This window comes from Saimiri boliviensis, chromosome 2, assembly GCF_048565385.1.
Source record: "Saimiri boliviensis isolate mSaiBol1 chromosome 2, mSaiBol1.pri, whole genome shotgun sequence".
Classification (NCBI taxonomy): domain Eukaryota; kingdom Metazoa; phylum Chordata; class Mammalia; order Primates; family Cebidae; genus Saimiri; species Saimiri boliviensis.
In genome coordinates, this window is record NC_133450.1 from 75,754,947 (window position 1) to 75,777,839 (window position 22,893).

Genomic DNA, 22,893 nt, shown 5'->3' on the forward strand with positions numbered 1-22,893 from the left:
TTTCAATTATTTTAAAATAAAGTCGTTTTTTAAAAAAGAGGTAAGACAGAGTCAGATCCCTGAGGGTCAGATTGAGGAACTCTCCAAGTCTCCAGGAGCAGAAAGGAGATATTAAAGCAATGTTTTAAGAAAATTAAACTGATTGTGGACTTCCTTTTTATTTAGCGAACTATTGCTAATAGCCTACCTGGGCTTGTGTGACAGCAAAAGAAATGGAAAGGTGGATAGGTAAATATTAGCTCCAGGGAACAACCCAGTCTTTGGTTCAGAAGGTGGGGTGTATGCATGCATGTGGGTGATTATCTCTGGAGGGAAAATGGTAGTCCCACAGTTAAACCAAGAAGATTTACCAGCAGCAGCAACAGGAGAGGCTAGAGGAAGAACATGATTGGGGTAAGATCATTTTGCATGTTGGACGAGTTGAGAGTAACGTTTAAAACCTCTACCAGCTCTGAAGCACTTGAGAGGGTGTTGGGACACCCGAGTTTGCGGGAGCGGGCCGACAGAGGCCAGGCCTAGTTAGCGGAATGAACCCACACAGCAACTCCAGACTGCATCCGGAAGCCTGGAACCTTAACACTCAATCCCCGATTCCCCCAGTTCCACTCTCACAGCTGAGGCAGCTGTTTGTGTAAGTCCCGCTTAGGTATCCAAGGGAGATACGGTGCGAACACCCTACAACCTTCGGGAAACCGGAGGCGGTCGGCTTGGGGACGCGCTCCCGCCTGGCGCGTGCGCGCGGCGCGCTTGGAGGCGGCCTGGGAGCGAGGGAGCGCGCGCCCTTCACGTGACCCGACCCGCGGGCGGCGACGCACGCGCCGCGCCGCTCACGTGGTCCGTCTCCAGCCCCGTCGCCGGCGGAGGCGGGCGCGGGCGCGTCCCTGTGGCCAGTCACCCGGAGGAGTTGGTCGCACAATTATGAAAGACTCGGCTTCTGCTGCTAGCGCCGGAGCTGAGTTAGTTCTGAGAAGGTTTCCCTGGGCGTTCCTTGTCCGGCGGCCTCTGCTGCCGCCTCCAGAGACGCTTCCCGATAGATGGCTACAGGCCGCGGAGGAGGAGGAGGTGGAGTTGCTGCCCTTCCGGAGTCCGCCCCGTGAGGAGAATGGTACTGTACCCACGCAGGCCGGGGCGGGGAATGGTCCTGGGGTTGCGGGCGGTAAAGGAGGGGACCTGGCAGGCAAGTGTGTGGGGAGCCGCGTTCCAGCGGCGAAGGACCCCCGAATTTCCTTGAGGCTTCCGGATTTGTCCTGGCGGGACGGGTGTAATTTCGTTTGGGGGTGAGGGGCGGGAGCAGGTAGCAAGTTCGACGCGACGCCTCTTCGCGGCAATCCCCTGAGCCGAGACCCGTCTTCCAGCGAGGGTCCCTCGAGGCGGCAGAGGCGCGAGCCGGGGACTACCTGGCTGGGTTGAACTGAGCCGCGGCAGCGCGCCCGACGCTGCGCTCAGCCTTCAAGCGCGGCATCTCCTGGGAGCACGGTCCTCCAGGCGCCAGTTGCTGGTAGATAAGGGAGCAAAAGCTCTGCTCAGGTTCAACTTGGGAAAAGGGAGGGAGAGCTGGAAGGGCGCAAAAAGTGGGTAGAGGACACGGGTTTGGAGTTGTGCCTTGTTTGCTGTGCAGCGGATACTCTTACAGGTACATTTCCTTTTTGGAGCCAAAAGGGAGGGATTTGACAATATTGAAGGTAGATCTTTTTTCTTTAGCAAGAATTAAGGATTTTCGTTGGTGGGGAGAGACTTCTGTGGGGACCGAGAGGTACTGTCAGTTGAGCTACCTTATGCATTGCCCCAGAGCGTGTTTTAAACCAAAAGGTACAGAATGGAGAGAGGGAAGCGGTACATTGCAGCTTCCGATAGACCTTTTTATTTTTGTTTTTGGATATCAGGAACCGATTTTGAAGATTTCTTAAAATGAAAATCATTTAGATCAGGGTTCTGAAGCGCAGAGGAGGTAATTTTGGTCAGTACATGAATTTGATAGGCTTTATGCAGACGACTCTCCTGCTGCAGACAGCTATCCCTCTGCTGCACGCAACTCTCGCTCTGCTGCAGACAACTCTCTCTGCTGGAGTCTGGCAAGTTTGCTTTTCACTGAACGCTAATTCAAGTGCCATACAAAACTAAAATAAGGGTTTTACTTATCTCACAAACGTGGTTATACTTTGAGTAAATAATGTGTCTTCCACTATTTTACACCTTATTCTTTTTTGTTTGTTTGTTTTGAGACAGGGTCTCACTCTGTCGCCCAGGCTTCAGTGCAGTGATGCGATCTCAGCTCACTGCAACCTCCGCCTCCTGGGTTCAAGCGGTTGTCCTGCCTCAGCCTCCCGAGTAGCTGGGACTGTAGCCACCACGCCTGGCTAAGTTTTATGTTTTTGGTGGAGACGGGATTTCCCATGTTTGGCCAGGCTGTCTCGAATTTCTGATCTCAGGTGATCCGCCCAAAGTGCTGGGATTACAGGCAGGAGCTACTCCCAAAGTGATGGGATTACAGGCGGGAGAGCTACCGAGCCAGGCTAAACTGGAAGATTTCAAACATGCAAAGATAAATTGTAGAATAAGCTACCGTATACCCATTGGCCAGTTTCAGCAGCTTCAACCATGTGAATTTTATTTCTTCTATTATTCCTTCTGTTCTTCCTCAATTGGATAATTTTAAAGCCAATCCCAGACAAATGTCATTTATGGATAGTTTATTGTGTTCCTGCTTAAAAAGACAAGAACTTTTAACATAATTGCAATATTATTAGCACACCTAAATATTAATAATTTCTTAATATCATTAAACATTCAGCATATTTCCCTGATTGTCTTCATGTTTTAGTGAGTTGATTTGTTTGAATCAAGTTCCAAAGAATTCTGCACAGAGCATTTGGTAACTTTCAGACTCTAGTGCCTTCTCTTGCGGTGTGGGGGTGTTATTTACCATTTATTTGTTGAAAAAAACCCATTTGCCCTGTAGAATTTCCTACAGTTTAGATTTTGTTGAATGCATCTCTGTAGTGTCATCTAACATGTTTCTTTCTCCTCTGTATTTTCTTTTTTCCTTTTTTTTTTTTTTATTTTTATTTTTTATTTGACATGCAATTTGCTCTGTTGCCCAGGCTGGAATGCAATGGCAAGGTCTCTGCTCACTGCAACCACCACCTCCCAGGTTCAAGCGATTCTTCCGCCTCAACCTTCCCAGTAGCAGGGATTGCAGGCACCCTCTACCATGCCTGGCTAATTTCTTTTGTATTTTTAGTAGAAACGGGGTTTCGCCATGTTGGCCAGGCTCATCTCTGCGTCCTGACCTCATGATCTGCCTGCCTCGACCTCCCAAAGTGCTGGGATTACAGGAGGGAACCACGGTACCCGGCCTTTTTTTCCTTCTTTTTTGAGATGAAGTCTTGCTCTGTTTCCCAGGCTGAGTTCGGTGTAGCAATCTTGGCTCACTGCAACTTCGCCCCCTGGGTTCAAGTGATTCCTGCCTCAACCTCCCAAGTAGCTGGGACTACAGGTGAGAGCCACCATGCTTAGCTAATTTTTGTATTTTTAGTGGAGACCAGGTTTCGCCATATTGGCCAGGATTGTCTTGTACTCCTGACGGCCAGTGATCCGCCCACCTCGCCTCCCAAAGTGTTGGGATTACAGGTGTATGTCACCGTGCCTGGCCTCTCCTTTATATTTCCTGTGAACTAGTAGTTAATCTAAAGACTTGATCGGGACCGGACATGGTGGCTCAGCCCCTGTAATCCCAGCACTTTGGGAGGCCGAGGCAGGCTGATCACCTGAGGTCAGGAGTTTGAGACCAGCCTGGCCAATATGGTGAAACCCTGTCTCTACTAAAAATACAAAATTAGCCAGGTGTAGTGATGCATGCCTGTAGTACCAGCTACTCAGGAGGCTGAGGCAGGAGAATTGCTTGAACCCAGGAGATGGAGGCTACAGTCAGCTGAGATTGCGCCACTGTACTCCAGCCTGGGTGACAGAGACTCCATCTCAAAAAAAAAAAAAAAAAAGTTAGTAGCTGGGCATGGTGGTGCTCACTTGCAATCCCGGTACTCCAAGGGCTAAGGCAGAGAGAATCGAGTGAACCTGGGAGGTGGAGGTTGCAGTGAAACAAGATCGTGCCACTGCACTCCAGCCTGGATGACAGAGTGACACTTTGTCTCCCCTTGATGGGGAAGGCAGTAATCCCTGCACCTTTGGAAGGTTGTGGCAGGTAGATCATGGATTACCAAGAGTTCAAAACCAGCTTGGCCAACATGGTGAAACCCCATCTCTCCTAAAAATATAAAAATTAGTTGGGCATCATGGTGGATGCCTGTGATCCTAGCTTACTGGGGAGGCTGAGGCAGGAGAATCACTTGAACTGTAGGCAGAGGTTTCAGTGAGCCAAGATCAAGCTGTTGCACTCCATCCTTGGTGACAGAACGAGATTCTGCCTCAAAAAAAAAAAAAAAAAAAAAAGAGTCTATCAGATTTCAGTTTCATACTTTGAACAGTTCTCCCAGATAGTACTATGTACTTTTTGTTGCATTACTTTAAGAGGCACATGTTGTCTGTTTTTGTTTGTTTGTTTTATGTTTTTGAGATGGATTCTTGCCCTTGTTGCCCAGGCTGGAGTTCATGATCTTGGCTCACTGTAACCTATATCTGCCAGGTACATGTGATTCTCCTGCCTCAGCCTCCTGAATAGCTGGAATTACAGGCGTCTGCCACCATTCCTGACTAATTTTTGTATTTTTAGTTGAGACAGGGTTTCTCCATGTTGGCCAGGCTGGTCTCTCTTGACCTTGTGATCAGCTATCCTTAGCCTCCCAAAGTGCTGGGATTACAGGCAAGAACCACTGCACCCAGCCTCTCTCTTTTTTTTTTAATGTTAAGATTGACCAGTGGATTCGTGTTGTCTGATGCCTGATCTCTCAGTTGTGAAGTTTCCCATCAGTTATTCATGTAGTAGTTTTTGTAGTAGCCATGTAGTTTTTGTCATTGATCTACTATTTTTCATTCTAGGTTTCTCTTTCTCCTTTCTTTTTGGAACATCTTTTCAACATATAAATAAATTGAAGTTTGTTTTAAGTGACCTGCCTGTTAAATGTCTGCTTTAAGTCTGGTACCTGGAACAGGGTGCAGTGGCTCGCTCATGCTTGTAGTTCTAGCACTTTGAGAGGCTGAGGTGGATGGATGGATCTCTTAAGCCTAGGACTATAAGATCAGCCTTGGAAACATGGTGAAACCCAGTCTCTACCAAAAAGATTATAAATTAGCTGGGCATGGTGACACCACACATCTGTGGTCCCAGCTACTTGGGGGGTTGAGGGTGGGTAGGTGGGTTGAGTTTGCAGTGAGCTGAGATTATGCCATCCAGCCTGGGTAACAGAACTAGATCCTGTCTCAAAAAAAAAAAAAATAAATGAAGTTTGGTATTCGGAAGCAAAATTTGGTGATTAAGGTTAGTTTAGGACGTAAGCATTATTTGCCCAAGGGGATTGTAACTGAGTCCATTTATGTGAATCAGAAAAAGGAACTTAGATGGGTGTCATTTTTAGATGGTGCTTTGCAATTATTAGATTAGTTTGAATGTGAATGCAGCATTTGACTTGGACCTCTTGCAGTTTATAAAAATATGATTAGTTCTTCTGATCAGATGTACTTTATTTTAAAAAAAGAAAAAAATGATTAGTTCTACTTTAAGTTAGTACTTTTAGAGATTTTGTTGACTTTTTGGTGCAATTCATTTTGGATGTAGAAAATTGCTCTGGATTTTTTTTTTTTTTTTTTTTTTTTTTTTTTGATGGAGTTTCACTCCTCACCCAGGCTGGAGTGCAGTGGTGCCATCTTGGGTCACTTCCTGGGTTCAAGTGAGTCTCCTGCCTTAGCCTCCGGTGTAGCTGAGATTACAGGGATCCACCACAACGCCCACCTAATTTTTATATTTTTAGTAGAGATGGAGTTTCACCATGTTGACCAGACTGGTCTCGAATTTCTGGCCTCATGCTGTGCATTTTTTTAACCTGTTTTTCTGTGAGTATTTAGTTTTCTGACCATGTAGAGATTTTAGAACCCTGTTAAATTTTGGTGTATGAAGATAAGCAGTTTTTTTTTTTCCTTAGCTCTCTACAAGCTAGGTAAGCAGTTTTTTGAAGCTGATAGACTTGACCCTTGACCTGACTATTTTTACCAGGTCACAGTCTTGTTTTTGTTTTTTGAGACTGAGTTTCGCTCTTTTGCCCAGGCTGGAGTGCAGTGGCATGATCTTGGCTCACTGTAACCTCCGCCTTCTGGTTTCAAGGAGCAATATTAGGATTAAAGTCTGTGAAATACTGTTTGCCCTTCTTACCATCGTATGAACATGTCAATAACATGACACCTCAACTATTCAACTGCCAGACTTCTAGAAACCTTAACCTTTCAAAACCAAGCTGCTTGTGAAAAGTGAGAAAAAAGCTTTTGAGGTAAGTTATCAATAATATAGCAACCTTGAGGCAGAGTTCACTGATTGGAAAATATGTGCAAAGTGAAATTTAACAGGCTTAGTGTTCTGCTTTTGCTGGCAGTTTGATAGTGCACTGGAGATGATAGAAGGAAAGTTACCTGAGAAGCAGACTATTACTGTTAGGAAACTGCAGAAACATTAATTAGTCTAGAAAGACAGGGCTATACATTACCCTTTAGTATATGAACCGGTAGTCTTCCCAGTCTGGGTATAATTTATCATACCCAATACCCAGAAGATACTTTGGACTAAGAAGTGTGTAATAGGCTTTAGGCACCTTTTTTTTTTTTTTTCTTGGAGACAGAATTTCGCTCTTGTTACCCAGGCTGGAGTGCAATGGCGCGATCTTCGCTCACCGCAACCTCCGCCTCCTGGGTTCAGGCAATTCTCCTGCCTCAGCCTCCTGAGTAGCTGGGATTACAGGCATGCGCCACCATGTTCAGCTAATGTTTTGTATTTTTAGTAGAGACAGGGTTTCACCATGTTGACCAGGATGATCTCGATCTCTTGACCTCGTGATCCACCCGCCTCGGCCTCCCAAAGTGCTGGGATTACAGGTGTGAGCCACTGTGCCCGGCCTTTAGGCACATTTTTACAGTAGCTAACGTGTCGGCATTTAGCTGTGGCCATTGCTGTAAATGCTTTACACACACACACACACAATGTTTTTTTTTTTTTTTTTTGAGATGAGTCTTGCTGTGTCACCCAGGCTGGAGTGCAGTGGGGCAATCTTGGCTCCCTGCAACCTCTGCCTCTTGGGTTCAAGCAATTCTCCTGCCTCAGCCTCCTGAGTAGCTGGGATTACAGGCACCCACCACCACATGTGGCTAATTTTTGTATTTTTAGTAGAGACGGGGTTTCATTATGTTGACTAGGCTGGTCTTGAACTCCTGACCTCAAGTGATCCACCCACCTCGGACTCCCAAAGTGCTGTCTCTCTCCCAGAGAGACATCAACCACCTCTGGCCATGCATTTTATTTTGACAAGTACAGAGATGCATACTCTGAGGCTATCGTTAGTAGATTAGAAAAGTTATAATAGGTAAATAGATTTCTGAATGGGTGTAACTCTTTGTTAAAAACTGCAGGAAAGGCTTGGCATGGAGGCTCACGCCTTTAATTCCAGCACTTTGGGAGGCTTAGGTGGCTGGATTGCTTCAGGCCAGGAGTTTGAGATCAGCGTGGCCAACGTGGATAACCCCATCTCTACTAAAAACATAAAAGTCAGGTGGATAACCCCATCTCTACTAAAAACATAAAAATCAGGTGGACGTGGTGGTGTGCACCTATCATCCCAGCTTCTTGAGACACTGAGCCATGAGAACTGCTTGAACCCAGGAGGCGGAAGTTGCAGTGAGCTTGAGATCGCACAACTGCACTCCAGCCTGTGTGGGACTCAAATAAATAAAACCTGCAGAAGCCAGGCCGGGTGCGGTGGCTCAAGCCTGTAATCCCAGCACTTTGGGAGGCCGAGGCGGGTGGATCACGAGGTCGAGAGATCGAGACCATCCTGGTCAACATGGTGAAACCCCGTCTCTACTAAAAATAAAAAAAATTAGCTGGGCATGGTGGCACGTGCCTGTAATCCCAGCTACTCAGGAGGCTGAGGCAGGAGAATTGCTTGAACCCAGGAGGCGGAGGTTGCGGTGAGCCGAGATCGCGCCATTGCACTCCAGCCTGGGTAACAAGAGTGAAACTCCGTCTCAAAAAAAAAAAAAAAAAAACCTGCAGAAGCCTACCATGCATGTATCAACAAAGTATCAACACCCTACTAACTGGCAGATAATGGGTTGATACGGCTTACAATGTGAATGTCCAAGTTTTCTTTTCTTTTCTTTTTTTTGGATAGTGACTTGCTCTGTTGCCCAGGTCAGAGTGCAGTGGCATGATCATGGCTTACTGCAGTCCCAATCTCTCAGGCTTAAGTGATGCTCCCACTTCAGTCTCCCAAGTAGGTGGAACTACAAGCCCATACTACCAACCTGGCTAATTAAAAAAAAAATTTGGGGCCAGGCATGGTGGCTCACATCTGTAATCCAAGCACTTTGGAAGCCAAGGCGGGCAGATCACCTGAGGTCGGGATTTCAAGACCCAGCCTGACCAACATGGTGAAACCCCGTCTTTAAAAAAAAAAAAAAATTTAGGCTGGGCGCGGTGGCTCAAGCCTGTAATCCCAGCACTTTGGGAGGCCGAGGCGGGTGGATCACGAGGTCAAGAGATCGAGACTATCCTGGTCAACATTGTGAAACCCCGTCTCTACTAAAGTTGCAAAAAATTAGCTGGTCATGGTGGCGCATGCCTGCAATCCCAGCTACTCAGGAGGCTGAGGCAGGAGAATTGCCTGAACCCAGGAGGCGGAGGTTGCGGTGAGCCAAGATCGTGTCATTGCACTCCAGCCTGGGTAACGAGCGAAACTCCGTCTCCAAAAAAAAAAAAAAAAATGGGGGGCCGGGCGCGGTGGCTCACGCCTGTAATCCTAGCACTTTGGGAGGCCAAGGTGAGTGGATCACCTGAGGTCAGGAGTTCAAGACCAGCCTGCCCACCATGGTGAAACGTCATCTTAAAAAAAAAAAAAAATTTGGCCAGGGGCAGTGGCCCACACCTGGGATTACACCTGTAATCCCAGCACTTTGGGTGGAACACAAGGTCAGGAGATTGAAACCATCCTGGCCGACATGGTGATACCCTGTCTCTACTAAAAATACAAAAAATTAGCCAGGTATGGTGGCACGCACCTGTAGTTCCAGCTACTCAAGACGCTGAGGCAGGAGAATCACTTGAACTCACGAGGCAGAGGTTGCCATGAGCCGAGATCATGGTGTTGCACTCCAGCCTGGGCGACAGAGTGAGACTCTCTCAAAAAATTTTTTTAAATTTAATTTTAATTTTTTTTATTTTTAGTTTTTAAGATGAGGTTTCACCATGTCGGCCAGGATGGTCTTGATCTCCTGACCTCGTGATCCACCCACCTTGGCCTCCCAAAGTGCTTGGGATTACAGGTGTGAGCCACCACGCCTGGCCTAAAAAAAAAAAATTTTTTTTTTGTAAAGATGGTGCTCTTGTTGCCCAGGTTGATCTTGAACTCCTAGGCTTAAGTGGTCCTCCTGCTTCAGCCTCCCACAGTATTGGGATTACAGGCATGAGTTACCGTACCTGGCCTTACATTTTTAATATATAGAACTTTTCTGCTGATTGTTACAGAATTATAGATGCTTTTTTAATAGTATCTTTAAGACTCACAGGATTCACATCTAAAATGTCAGTAATATCTAATTAGTTGAGTAGTTGGCAGCCAGTTTAGAGTACGAGTGGAATTCTGTGACATAATAAAATTATGTATATATTATAAAAAAGAATGGAACTTGAGATTAGGGCTTGTAAGAGTGCCAGAAAGTCAGATGTATTGGACTCTGATAGGGAAAGTTAATTTTGCTTTAAGCTAGTCTTATTTGTCATTGTCTGTGTCATCCTTGGCAGGCATGTTGAGCCATGTACAAATTTATCATATAACTCTGAATTTCTAGGTCTTTAGTGTCATTTAACTTTTCTTTCTTAGCTTCCACATGAATTTTTTTAGTAGGCAATTTATTTTATTACCTTTCTTTTGAGTATGGGTCACATTTTCCTGTTTCTTACCATATCTAGTTATTCTGGAGTGTATATTGGACATTGGGATTGTTACTTAATAGAGGGGTCTCCCTCTGGGTTCTCCTTTAATCCTCTGATATATGTGTGTGTGTTGTTGTTACATACTGAATGTCCGTGACCTCCACCCCTCCCTGGGAATTCGTATCTTGAAGCCCTAACCTCCAGGGCGATGGTGTCTGCAGACGAGGACTTTTGGAGATGGAGGTAATCAGGGGTAGATGAGGTCATGAGGATGGGGCCGTGGGTCTGATAGATTTATGTCCCTAGAGGAAGAGATACCAGAGAGCTTATTCAATCTTTCTTCACTGTGTGAAGACACAGTGAGGAGGCAGCTGTCTGAGAGCCCTCAGCAGACACTGGCCCTCTGGAATCTTGTTCTTAAATTTCCAGTCTCCATAACTGTGAGCAAATTTATTTCAGTTGTTATCCCCCCAAGTCTGTGTGGTATTTGTTGTGGCAGTCCAAGCAGACTAAGACAGTTGTTGATTAACTTTACTGTACTCAAACTCCAAACTCTGTCTCTCCTACAGTGGGCAGCAGGACTGTCTGCTCAGTTATTTTATTTAGCTGGGCTTCTTGGAGGCTGCTTCATGTTTACATTCTTCATGAGTCAGCAGGAGATTTGTGTAGAGTCAATATGAAATATTTAGGACTCTTTTTTTTCCCCCCTTTGACTTTCTTTTTTTTTTTTTTTTTTAAGATCGGGTTTCACCATGTTGGTCGGGCTGGTCTTGAACTCCCGACCTCAGGTGATCCGCCTGCCTTGGCCTCCAAAGTGCTTGGATTACAGGCGTGAGCCACGGCACCCAGCCGACTTTCTTTTAACAGCAAGGACTCCTTTTCTTGACTCATTTGCAGAAACTTTCCAGCTTCTGTTGTCACCTTGAACTGGGTGTTCTGGTTTTTCAAGCCAGTAAGACTGTGGGATTTCTATTGGTATTTAGCTGTTTATTAGGTATGGGATGGGGACTGTCTTCAGGCAAAAAGCCCTAAAAACTGGGAAACTCACTCAGTACCATTCCTTTATTCTAAGTACAGTTGTAGAGACTCCATGTAGTTTCTGCTTGCTTGTGGTTGCTCTTCAGTGTCCTCAAGTCTTGATCGTTTAATTTTTTAAAAATTTTATAAATCGCCGGGCGCAGTGGCTCAAGCCTGTAATCACAGCACTTTGGGAGGCCGAGGCGGGTGGATCACGAGGTCGAGAGATCGAGACCATCCTGGTCAACGTGGTGAAACCCCGTCTCTACTAAAAGTGCAAAAAATTAGCTGGGGATGGTGGCACGTGCCTGTAATCCCAGCTACTCAGGAGGCTGAGGCAGGAGAATTGCCTGACCCCAGGAGGCGGAGGTTGCGGTGAGCCGAGATCGCGCCATTGCACTCCAGCCTGGGTAACAAGGGCGAAACTCTGTCTCAAAAAAAAAAAAAAAAAAAAAAAATTTTATAAATCAAAACTATAGAGATAAGGGCTTGCTGTGTTGACCAGGCTGGTCTCAAACTCCTGGCCTTAAGCAGTCCTCCCATCTTGGCCACCCAAAGTGCTAGGATTATACGGGTGAGCCACTGCGCCCGGCCTCTTTATCTTTTGTCCAGAATTTATGGTGGTTATCTGTGGGATGATTAGCCCAACAGGACCTACTTCTCCATAGCTGGAATTTTCTTTCTAATTTTAGTATATAGAATCACAGAGTGTATTTATTTCTTTAAAATAATTGATTTCCACCTGTTACCTTAACAGCAGAATTTTTTAGGAATCTTTAATTTTTTTTCCCCAAATTTTTGCTAGCAGCATCTGGGCAAGAAGGATGTGCTTGCTGCTAATGATTTGTTTAGAGAGTAAGATGTGTTTAGGTTTATATGTGCTATGTATGCCCCTTATTGCTGGTAGACTGGTGTAAGAATTTATAATTTAAGGAATTTTGAAGTGATTACTATCATGGTTGAAATTTGACTATGTGCCATGCATTGTGCTAAAACAACTTTCATGTATCATTTTAATAGAGTAACCAAGTACGGTTGTTAGCCTATTTTACAGATAAGGAAACAGAAGTTCTGAAACTTGCATAAGGTTGCACACATAGTAAATAGCACAGCTGGAATTCTAACTCAGATCAGTCTCTGACTCCAGTATCTGTGCTGAAGATCACCACTGAATTAACCACTGAAGATCACCAGGTGATCTTTAAGATTCCCTCCACTACTAGCATTCTGTGGATATAGTTAACATTACTTGAAACATACAGATTGAAATTTCAGATTTGTGTTTGTAGTTTGCCACCTCCTGGTAAAAGTTGGTAGTACAGTCTAGCAAAACGAAAGCAAAGTGTATAAAACCAGGAATTTTTATATTTGTAATCCAGGGCACATTGGTTGGGTCACTGATGGCAGAGCAGATACTTTGAATTTCAAAAACGGTAAAAACTTTTTTTTTTATCATTAGGTGATATTTGCAACTTTAGCTGGGGTATGTGAATATTCGAAATGTGAAGCCAGTTCCTCTGTAATCTGTAAAGGCCATAAATGATGAGAATGCTATGTGTCGTGAGAATATATTTAAATTTGGCTTTCACATAAACAGAATGAGAGGTAATAAGTTTTTGAAGTAAACAAAATTGGTGAATGAAGTAGGGAAGCTGTAGGAGATTTTCTTTCTTTCTTTTTTTCTTTATGAGATGGAGTTTCTCTCTCGTCACCCATGCTGGAGTGCAGTGGCTCAGTCTTGGCTCACTGCAACCTCAGTGTCCTGGGTTCAAGTGATTCTCCTGCCTCACCCTCCTGAGTAGCTGAGATTACAAAGTTCTGCTACTATGCCCAGCTAAGTTTTGTATTTTTAGTAGAGACAGGGTTTCACCATGTTGGCCAGGCTGGTCTCAGACTCCTGACCTCAGGTGATCCACCCGTCTCAGCCTCCCAAAGTGCTGTAATTATAGGTGTGAGCCACTGCGCCCGGCCAGGAGATTTTTTGAAGTGTGCTAATGTCATTATATGTCCCTGTAGGCACAAAATATAGTAAAAATCTGTTAGTGTGGGAGTGACACAATTTCAGTGACTTCTAGCAAATTGTTTGCTAAGGTTTTAGGTGGATTTGCCAGTAAGGAACAACTGTGGTTTCCAGCTCTTGGAAAAAAAACCCGTAAAATACTGTGGGATGTAGTTGAGGGGATGATATATTCAAAATGTTGAAGGAGGAAGAAAACCGAAGAACCTGCCAACCAAGAATACTGTACCTGGCACAGCTCTCCTTTGGAAATGAAGGAGGATAAAGATTTTCCCAAGCAATAGCTCAGAGTTCATACCACTAGACCTGTGTTACAAGAAATGCTAACAGAATTTCTTCAAGCTGAAAGATAAGGATGCTAATTAGTAACAAAAAATGTATGAAAGTATAAAACTTACTGGTAAATGTAAGTGTGGAGTTAATTTAGAATACTCTAATACCGTAATAGTGGTATGTAAAGAATTTATATTTTTAGTATGAAGGTTAAAGACAAAACTATTAAAAATAATAGCAACAGTAATTTGTTAAGGGATACACAATGCAAAAAGATATAATTTATGACATCAAAAATTTGTTAGAAACCAGCTGCTGGCTGGGTGCCCTGGCTCACGCCTGTAATCCCAGCACTTTGGGCAGCTGAGGCGGGTGGATCACCTGAGGTCAGGAGTTCGAAACCAGCCTGACCAACATGGTGAAACCCCGTTTCTACTAAAAATTACAAAAATTAGCTGGGCATGGTGGCGAGTGCCTGTAATCACAGCTACTCAGGAGGCTGAGGCTAGAGAATCACTTGAACCCAGGAGGCAGAGGTTACAGTGAGCTGAAATTGCATCATTGAATTCCAGCCTGAGCAGTGAGCGAAATTCCATCTCAAAAAAAAAAAAAAAAAAGGCACGGTGGCTCATGCCTATATTCCCAGCTACTTTGGGAGACTGAGGTAGGAGAATTGCTTCAGACCAGCCTGGAACATTGTGAGACCCCATCTCTAGAAAAAAAAATAGCCAGGCATGGTGGCATCCTAACTACTCAGGAGACTGAGGCAGGAACATGACTTGAGCCCAGAAGGTAGAGGCTGTAGTGAGCTGATGGCACCATTGCACTCCATCCAGCCTGGGTGACAGAGCAAAACCCTGTCTCAAAAATAAATAAAAGACACAGAATGGTTGAATGGATTTTTTTTTTTTTTTTTAAAAAGACTCAAACTGTATGCTGCCTATAGGAGACTCAATTCACCTGTCAGGACACACTTAGATTGAAATTAAAGGAATGGCCAAGGTATGGAATCAACCTAAGTGTTGATCAGTGGATGAATGGCTAAAGAAAGTATGGCATGTGAATACAGTCATGCATCGCTTAATGACAAGGATATGTTCTGAGAAATGTGTCATTAGGCAATTTATTATTCTGTGAACATTGTGGACTTGTACTTACACAAACTTAGATTGTAGCGCCTACTAGATACTGAAGTTATGTGGTAGAGCCTGTTGCCTTTAGGCTACGAACCTGTTACTACAACATGTTACTATACTGATACTGTAGGCAGCTGTAACACAATGGTAAGTATTTATGTGGATAAACACATCTAAGCATAGAAAAGGTACAGTGAAAATATGGTCTAAAATTTTTTAAAAATCAGGCTGGGCATGGTAGCTCATGCCTCTAATCCCAGCACTTTGGGAGTCCGAGGTGGGTGGATCACTTGAGGTCAGAAGTTTGAGACCAGCTTGGTCAACATGGTGCAAGACCCATCTCTATTAAAAACTCAAAAATTAACTGGGCATGGTGGCACATGCCTGTAATCTTAGCTGCTTGGGGATCAGACGTGAGAACTGCTTGAACTTGGGAGGCAGAGACTGTAATGAGCCGAGATCATGCTACTGTACTGCAGCCTGGGTGACAGAATGAGATTCTGTCTCAAAAAGAATTTGAAAAAAGGACACAAAGTTAATGTACACAAATCAATAGCTCTTCTATACACCAGCAGCAACCAAACCAAGGATCAAATCAAGAACTCAACCCCTTTTACAATAGCTGCAAAAACAAAAAATAAAGAAATAAATAAAAAATAAAAAAACAACTTAGGAATATCCCTAACCAAGGGTGAAAGACTTCTACAAGGAAAACTACCAAACGTTGCTGAAAGAACTCATAGATAACACAAACAAATGGAAACACCCCATGCTCATGGATGGGTAGAATCAATATTGTGAAAATGGCTATATTGCCAAAAGCAGTGTACAAATTCAATGCAATTCCCATCAAAATACCTCAGTCATTCTTCACAGAATGAGAAAAAAAATTCAAAAATTCGTATGGAACCAAAAAAGAGCCCACATAGCCAAAGCACGACTAAACAAAAATGCAATATCTGGAGGCATCACACTACCTGATTTCAAACTATACTGTAAGGCCATAGTCACCAAAATGGTGTGGTACTGGTATAAAAATGGGCACATAGACCAATGGAACAGAATAGGAAACCCAGAAAGAAACCTTAAATACTTAGAGCCAACCGATCTTCAACAAAGCAAGCAACATAAAGCGGGGAAAGGACATGCTGTTCAACAAATGGTTCTGGGATAATTGGCAAGCCATATGTAGGAGAATGAAATTGGGTTCTCATCTCACATCTTAACAAAAATCAAGATGGATCAAGGACTTAAATCTAAGACCTGAAACTGCAAACATTCCTCTAGACAATAACATTGGAAAAACCCTTCTAGACATTGGCTTAGGCAAGGATTTCATGACCAAGAACCCAAAAGCAAATGCAGGAAAAACAGAACAGATAATAGCTGGGACTTAATTAAACTAAAGAGCTTTTTTTTTTTTAAAAAAAAAGACGGGGTTTCACCATGTTGGTCAGGTTGGTCTTGAACTCCCAACCTCAGGTGATCTGCCCGCCTTGGCCTCCAAAATGCTTGGATTACAGGTGTGAGCCACCACACCCGGCCAACTAAAGAGCTTTTGCTGACCTCAATCCAATATTGTTATGCAGCATATGCGTATATATGTATTTTATTAGATAGGAGGATAAAGCCCAAGATCTTTAATCTATGTAGTTTTGTTGTTCCTCTTAAGCTCACTGCATACTGTCTAATCCGTACATACTGCCTCATATGCTGTGGTTCTCTTTTCTGTCACTCAACAGTATCAATATACAGAGTTTGGAGATCCAGGCAGAAGTTTAAGTGGAGGTATAAAAAATTATTTTAAAAAAAATTTAAAATTTGAAACAATTTCAGATTTACTGAAAGGACAGTATAAAAACCTGTAAACCCTTCACCAACCAAGTTTTTCTTTTTCTTTTCTTTTTTTTTTTTTTTATGAGAGGGAGTTTTGCTCTTGTTACCCAGGCTGGAGTGCAATGGCGCGATCTCGGCTCACCGCAACCTCCGCCTCCTGGGTTCAGGCAATTCGCCTGCCTCAGCCTCCTGAGTAGCTGGGATTACAGGCACGCGCCACCATGCCCAGCTAATTTTTTGTATTTTTGGTAGAGACGGGGTTTCACCATGACCAACCAAGTTTTTCTAGTACCTAACTTTCTATTCTCTATATATGTATTTTTATGTGTGTAAAATATTTTTTTTCTGAATATTTGAAAATAAAAATTTCTCCTGAACTGTTATGCTTTTCTAAGGCTTGTCTACTTAACATGGATATATTTTTTTCTTTTTTTGATACAGGGTCTCACTTTGTCACCAGGCTTAATCTTGGCTCACTGCAGCCTCAACCTTCTGGGTTCAAACAATCCTCTTGCCTCAGCTCCCCCCAAGTAGCTGGTACTACCGGTGCATGCCACCACACTCGGCCAATTTTTTGTATTTTTTTGTAGAGACAGGGTTGTGCCAAGTTACCCAGGCTGGTCTTGAATTCCTGAGCTCCCGCAATCTGCCCCCATTGGCTTCCCAAAGTCCTGAGATTACAGGCAAGAGCCCCTGCGCCTGGCCTGCTTAACATGTTTTGAAATGTTTTTACACAGAATTGTTGATAGTATCCTCTTATTGTTATTTTCTTGCTTTTCTTTAGCAAAGTGAAAGCAAGTTTATTAGGAGAATAAACAAAAGAATGGCTAGTCCGTAGGTTGAGCAGTCCTGAGGGCTGCTGGTTGCCCATTTGTATGGTTGTTTCTTGATTATATGCTAAGCAAGGAGTGGAATATTCATGAGTTTTCTGGGGAAGGGGTGGCACTTCCCAGAACTGAGGGTCTTCCCCGTTCTGGACGTTGCCATGGCATCTTGTAAACTGTCAAGGTGTTGGTTAGAGTGTCTTTTAGTGTGCTGGTGCATTATAATTAGCATATAATGAATGAGCAGTGAGGATGATCAGAGGTCTACTCTCTCACCATCTTGGTTTTGGTAGGTTTTGGCTAGCTTTTTTGCTGCAACCTGTTTTATCAGCAGGTTGCAGTAAAACCTGCTGTTTTATGGCCTGTATCTTATGTTGAACTCTTATCTCATCCTGTGACTTAGAATGCCTGATCTGGAAATGCAGCCCAGCAGGTCTCAGCCTTATTTTTTTTACTCAGCCCCTATTCAAGATGGAGTCAGTGTGATTTAAACACCTCTGACATTTCCTCCCTCCCTTTGGTAAGAGAATCCTGCATCCTAAGGGTTGAAGGGAGATGAACATCTACCTTTTGTCACTTCTTGTTGAATGGGGTGATGATATTCCTGCGTAACTCTTAGGATCTCTTGTATCCGTGGTAGAGAGGGACTCAGAACACATCAGTATGCTGAGGATCCGTAACTCTGAGTTCTGACAAAAGATGATATCTGAAAGATTAGTAAGTGTTTAAGAAAAATTGAGTAAGCTTATCCTGCATTCCTATACAAAGAGTACAACAGTAATATATTCCGTAACAGTAAAGCAAAATAAGTAAAACTATCCCAAGTAAGCTAAATTAGAAGGCTTTCCATGAATTGGCAAGTGTTGAAACCAGGCTGATATGCAATCACTGATTCCATTATGTGCCCAGAATTAGAATATTGATCCAGATTTTTACATTAGCCATCCCCCCTATTTTTCTGTGCTTCAGTTAGAGATCACTAGTTCAGGAGTAAGCAAGGTCAGCCTAAATTGCAGGGGGGAAAAAAAAAACCTGATGAGACTAGAATCTAGTGACAGGTGTACTATAGTTCTAGAACGATAATTTTTTTCTCTCTCCAGTGTCCCATTTTTACTAAGGACAAACTACAGTATGACCCATTTGCTTTGTTATACTTGGCCAGATTATTTGTATAAAGTACAGCAAGAATAATTATTTTTCACATAGCCTTTTAAAAATGGCTTTGTTGGAACTCTATTCCATAAGGAATCTCAAATAAGACTTAAAGCTGAGCCCAGCATGGGTTTTTTTTCTTTTCTTTTCTTTTTACTCTGTTGCTCAGGCTGGAGTGCACTGGCATGACCTCGGCTCACTGCCGCAGCCTCTGAACTACAACTGCTGAACTACAGATGCGAGCCACCACACCCAGCTAAGTCTACGCCTCAGCCTCCCACGTAGTTGGGATTACAGACACTCACCACCAGGCCTATTTTTTGTATTTGTATTTTATTTTATTGAAATGGAGTCTTGCTCTGACACACAGTCTGGTGTACAGTGTATGATCTCAGCTCACTGCAGTCTCTGCCTCCCGGGTTCCAGCGATTCTCCTGCCTCAGCCTCCTGAGTAGCTGGGACTGCAGGCATGTGCCACCATGCCTTGCGAATTTTTTTTTTTTTTTTTTTTTTTTTTTTTTTTAGACAGAGTTTCACTCTTGTTACCCAGGCTGGAGTGCAATGGCGCGATCTCGGCTCATCGCAACCTCCGCCTCCCGGGTTCAGGCAATTCTCCTGCCTCAGCCTCCTGAGTAGCTGGGATTACAGGCACGCGCCACCATGCCCAGCTAATTTTTTGTATTTTTAGTAGAGACGGGGTTTCACCAAGTTGACCAGGATGGTCTCGATCTCTTGACCTCGTGATCCACCCGCCTCGGCCTCCCAAAGTGCTGGGATTACAGGCTTGAGCCACTGCGCCCGGCCCGCCTTGCGAATTTTTGAATTTTTTAGTAGAGATGGGGTTTCACCATATGGGCCAGGCTGGTCTTGAATTCCTTACCTTGTGATTTCCCTGCCTTGGCCTCCCAAAGTGCTGGGATTACAGGTACGAGCCACCACACCCAGCTAATTTTTTGTATTTTTAGTAGAGATGAGGTTTTACCATGTTGGCCAGCTGATCTTGAACTCCTGATCTCAGGTGATCCACCCACCTTGGCCTCCCAATGTGCTGAGGTTACAGGCGTAAGCCACCACACCCAGCCATGAGCCACTGTGCCTGGCCTCAGCTGTGGGTTTGTACTTTCAAATGCCTATATGTATTGGATAAATTTCTCTCCTCTTGAGGTCCCAAGATAACTTGGGGCTCCTGGCCTGTCAGAAAGTGACATTCTTTACTTAACTACAGGTCAGGAACCCTGTACAGGGACTGTGTAGAGAAGGTATGAGGCCAGTTTTCCCAAGTGGCTTTTAATTGGCTCTGCAAGTCAAGTTTGATTCCTTAAAGGAAAGCATACCATTTCAGTGAAAGCCTTGATAAAATAACCAGTTTCTCCATTCGTGTTCTGTTGCAAAAGAAAACAGACAGATTCTTGCTGTGCTTACACAAATATCTTTTGTAGGCCAGGCATGGTGGCTCATGCTTCTAATCCCAGCACTTTGGGAGGCCGAAGTGGGCAGATCATTTGAGGTCAGGAGTTTGAGACTAGCCTGGCCAACATAGTGAAAGCCCGTCTCTACTAAAAGTACAAAAATTAGCTTGGTGTGGTGGTGGGCACCTGTAACCCCAGCTACTTGGGAGGTTGAGGGAGGAGAAGTGCTTGAACCTAGGAGTCAGGTGGAGGTAGCAGTGAGTTGAGATTGTAGCAGTGAGTTGAGATTGTGCCACTGTACTTCAGCCTGGGCAACAGAGCAAAACTGTCTCAAAACAACAACAAAAGCCCAATCTATTGCCATAAGTTAAGAATACTCACAAATAGTATCCAAATTTTGGAGAAATCAGATAAAGAGAAACAAATATGGTCCAAATTTTGTTCACAGGAGTATACTTTACTCAATTTTTTTTTTTTTGAGACGGAGTTTCGCTCTTGTTACCCAGGCTGGAGTGCAATGGCACGATCTCGGCTCACCGCAGCCTCCGCCTCCTGGGTTCAAGCAATTCTCCTGCCTCAGCCTCCTGAGTAGCTGAGATTACAGGCACTTGCCACCATGCCCAGCTAATTTTTTTGTATTTTTAGTAGAGACGGGGTTTCACCATGTTGACCAGGATGGTCTCGATCTCTTGACCTTGTGATCCACCCATCTCGGCCTCCCAAAGTGCTGGTATTAACAGGCGTGAGCCACCACTCCCGGCCTTTACTCAATTGTTAATAGCTGTCAATAGCTCAAAAATTTCCTTGAATCTGAAAAACAAAGGATCAACAACATTTTAAGCAAAAAAGTAAAAAAAAGATTACTTCAGTCTTCCATTAGTTCAGTCCATGAAGTTAACTCCTGTTCTGTTTGATACACTGAACATACCAGGTCTCTGTGAGAGTCCTGAAAGATTATCCTCTCCTAATGTTACAATCTCCAGAGTTATCAGAAACCTGTATTTAAGAGCACCTATGAAAAGTCTCATAGCTGATTATAAACCATCTTTTGAAGAGGATCAAAACATGACAACAGTTGTATATTTATGACAAAAAGTATTAGGACAGCCATAGTCAAAGACAAGATTGACAAAGAATTTTGTTTACCTTTGTGGCACATAAAAATTTAACATGGTAATCATAATTATTACTGATAAGGTACATTAAATCATATCAGAGTTATAGGAGCTTTTCATAATTTTGAAACACATAGCAATAACATAATTATACAAATGCAGCCAAAGAAATCCAAATACCATTTTATGTTGGACAATGCTTCCTGTATGATTTTTTTTTTTTTTAATTTTTATTTATTTATTTATTTATTTTTTGTTTGTTTGTTTGTTTGTTTTTTTGAGACGGAGTTTCGCTCTTGTTACCCAGGCTGGAGTGCAATGGCGCCATCTCGGCTCACGGCAACCTCCGCCTCCTGGGTTCAGGCAATTCTCCTGTCTCAGCCTCCTGAGTAGCTGGGATTACAGGCACGTGCCACCATGCCCAGCTAATTTTTTTGTATTTTTAGTAGAGACGGGGTTTCACCATGTTGACCGGGATGGTATCGATCTCTTGACCTCGTGATCCACCCGCCTCGGCCTCCCAAAGTGATGGGATTACAGGCTTGAGCCACCGCGCCCGGCCGATTTTTTTTTTAAACAGAAAAATCCTCTATGATTTTTATATAAAATAAGCCAAATTTTACTGTTGGGTTTGTCCATTGTTGATGTGTGAAACCCAATTCTTAATAAAACCTTATAGACACATTTATTCAATTTTATTTTTATTTTTTAATGGGGGACAGAGTCTCCCTCTGTTGCCCAGGCTGGAGTGCAGTGGCAGAATCTCAGCTCACTGCTACCTATGCCTCCCAGGTTCAAGCAATTCTTCTGCCTCAGCCTCTCTAATAGCTGGAACTACAGATGTAAGCCACCACACCCAGCTAAATTTTTGTATTTTTAGTAGAGATGGGGTTTAACCACATTGGCCAGGCTGGTCTCAAACTCCTGGCCTTAAGTGATCTACCTACCTTGGCCTCCCACAGTGCTTAGGATTACAGGCGTGACCCACTGTGCCCAGCCAAAAGCACTTATTTTTATTTTTATTTTTATTTTTATTATTTTTTTTTGAAGGAAAATTTTGATTATTTTTTACAAGAAAATTTTACAATTTAACCCAGTTTTGTGGCCAGTTCTTTCGCCTTTGCCTTTTCAAGCTTGGCGATGCGAGCCACAGACTTGGGACCCAGGACATTGCCTCCCCAGTGACGTCGGATCTCATCATATCTATCATTATAGTTTGTGCGGACAGCTTCCACCAACTTGGCCAAAGCACCTTTGTCTTCCGAGTTCACGTGTGTGAAGGCGACAGTGGTGCAGGTCTTCCTGTGGACCAGACGTCCCAGTCTTGCCTTCCCCTTGATAATACAGTAAGGGACTCCCATTTTACGACATAGAAAAGCACTTATTTTTAATGAATTAAAGCCCTTTCATGACACACACACACACACACACACACACACACACACACACACACACACGAATAGATAGATAGGAGATCCATCAGTTGTAAGGTATTTCATTTGTCAGTTTCTTAATTAGATTACTGGCTTCAAGATAGAGCCCTTGGAGGAACAGAGCAAGGAAAGCATTCAGTTTCTAGGGCCTGCTAATCAAGCACAGCTTCTTGGGGGCCAAGAGCATGTTTCTCAGATTCAGAGGTGCAGAGAGCTGTGTAGTCCCCCGTAACTGCCATTAGCCACCCCCAAAGTCGGCCAGTTGGTGCTGCATTCTATTTCCTTTGGGTTGGGATTCTCCTCAGTATCATCCCTTTGTGGTTCGCCAGAAAGATATTACAGGAAAGGGTCCCAATCCATACCCCAGGGGAGGGTTCTTGGATCTTGTCCAAGACAGAATTTGAGGCAAATCCATACAGTAAAGTGAAAGCAAGTTTATTAGGAGAGTAAATAAACAAAAGAATGGCTACTCCACAGGAAGAACAGCTGGTTATTTTCTCTTTTGTCTTTAAATTGTCTTGTATCTTTTCACTCTGTTACTTGTGCTGACACTGCCGCCACTGCTGCTACTGGTGCTGCTGCTGCTGCTTCTTC

General features: G+C 43.7%; 1 protein-coding gene across 5 annotated transcripts in view; it reads left to right on the forward strand.

Moving 5' to 3' along the window:
• The first annotated feature begins 1,021 nt into the window (after positions 1 to 1,021).
• The window catches only part of TRPM7 (transient receptor potential cation channel subfamily M member 7), a 127,778-nt gene continuing 105,906 nt past the window's right edge, over positions 1,022 to 22,893 (forward strand). For all 5 annotated transcript variants that reach the window (XM_010339488.3, XM_039469174.2, XM_074393608.1 and 2 more), the window contains exon 1: positions 1,022 to 1,105. In XM_010339488.3, coding sequence (XP_010337790.1) covers positions 1,103 to 1,105 — 3 coding nt within the window. In that variant the 5' untranslated portion in view covers positions 1,022 to 1,102. The remainder of the gene's footprint in view (positions 1,106 to 22,893) is intronic.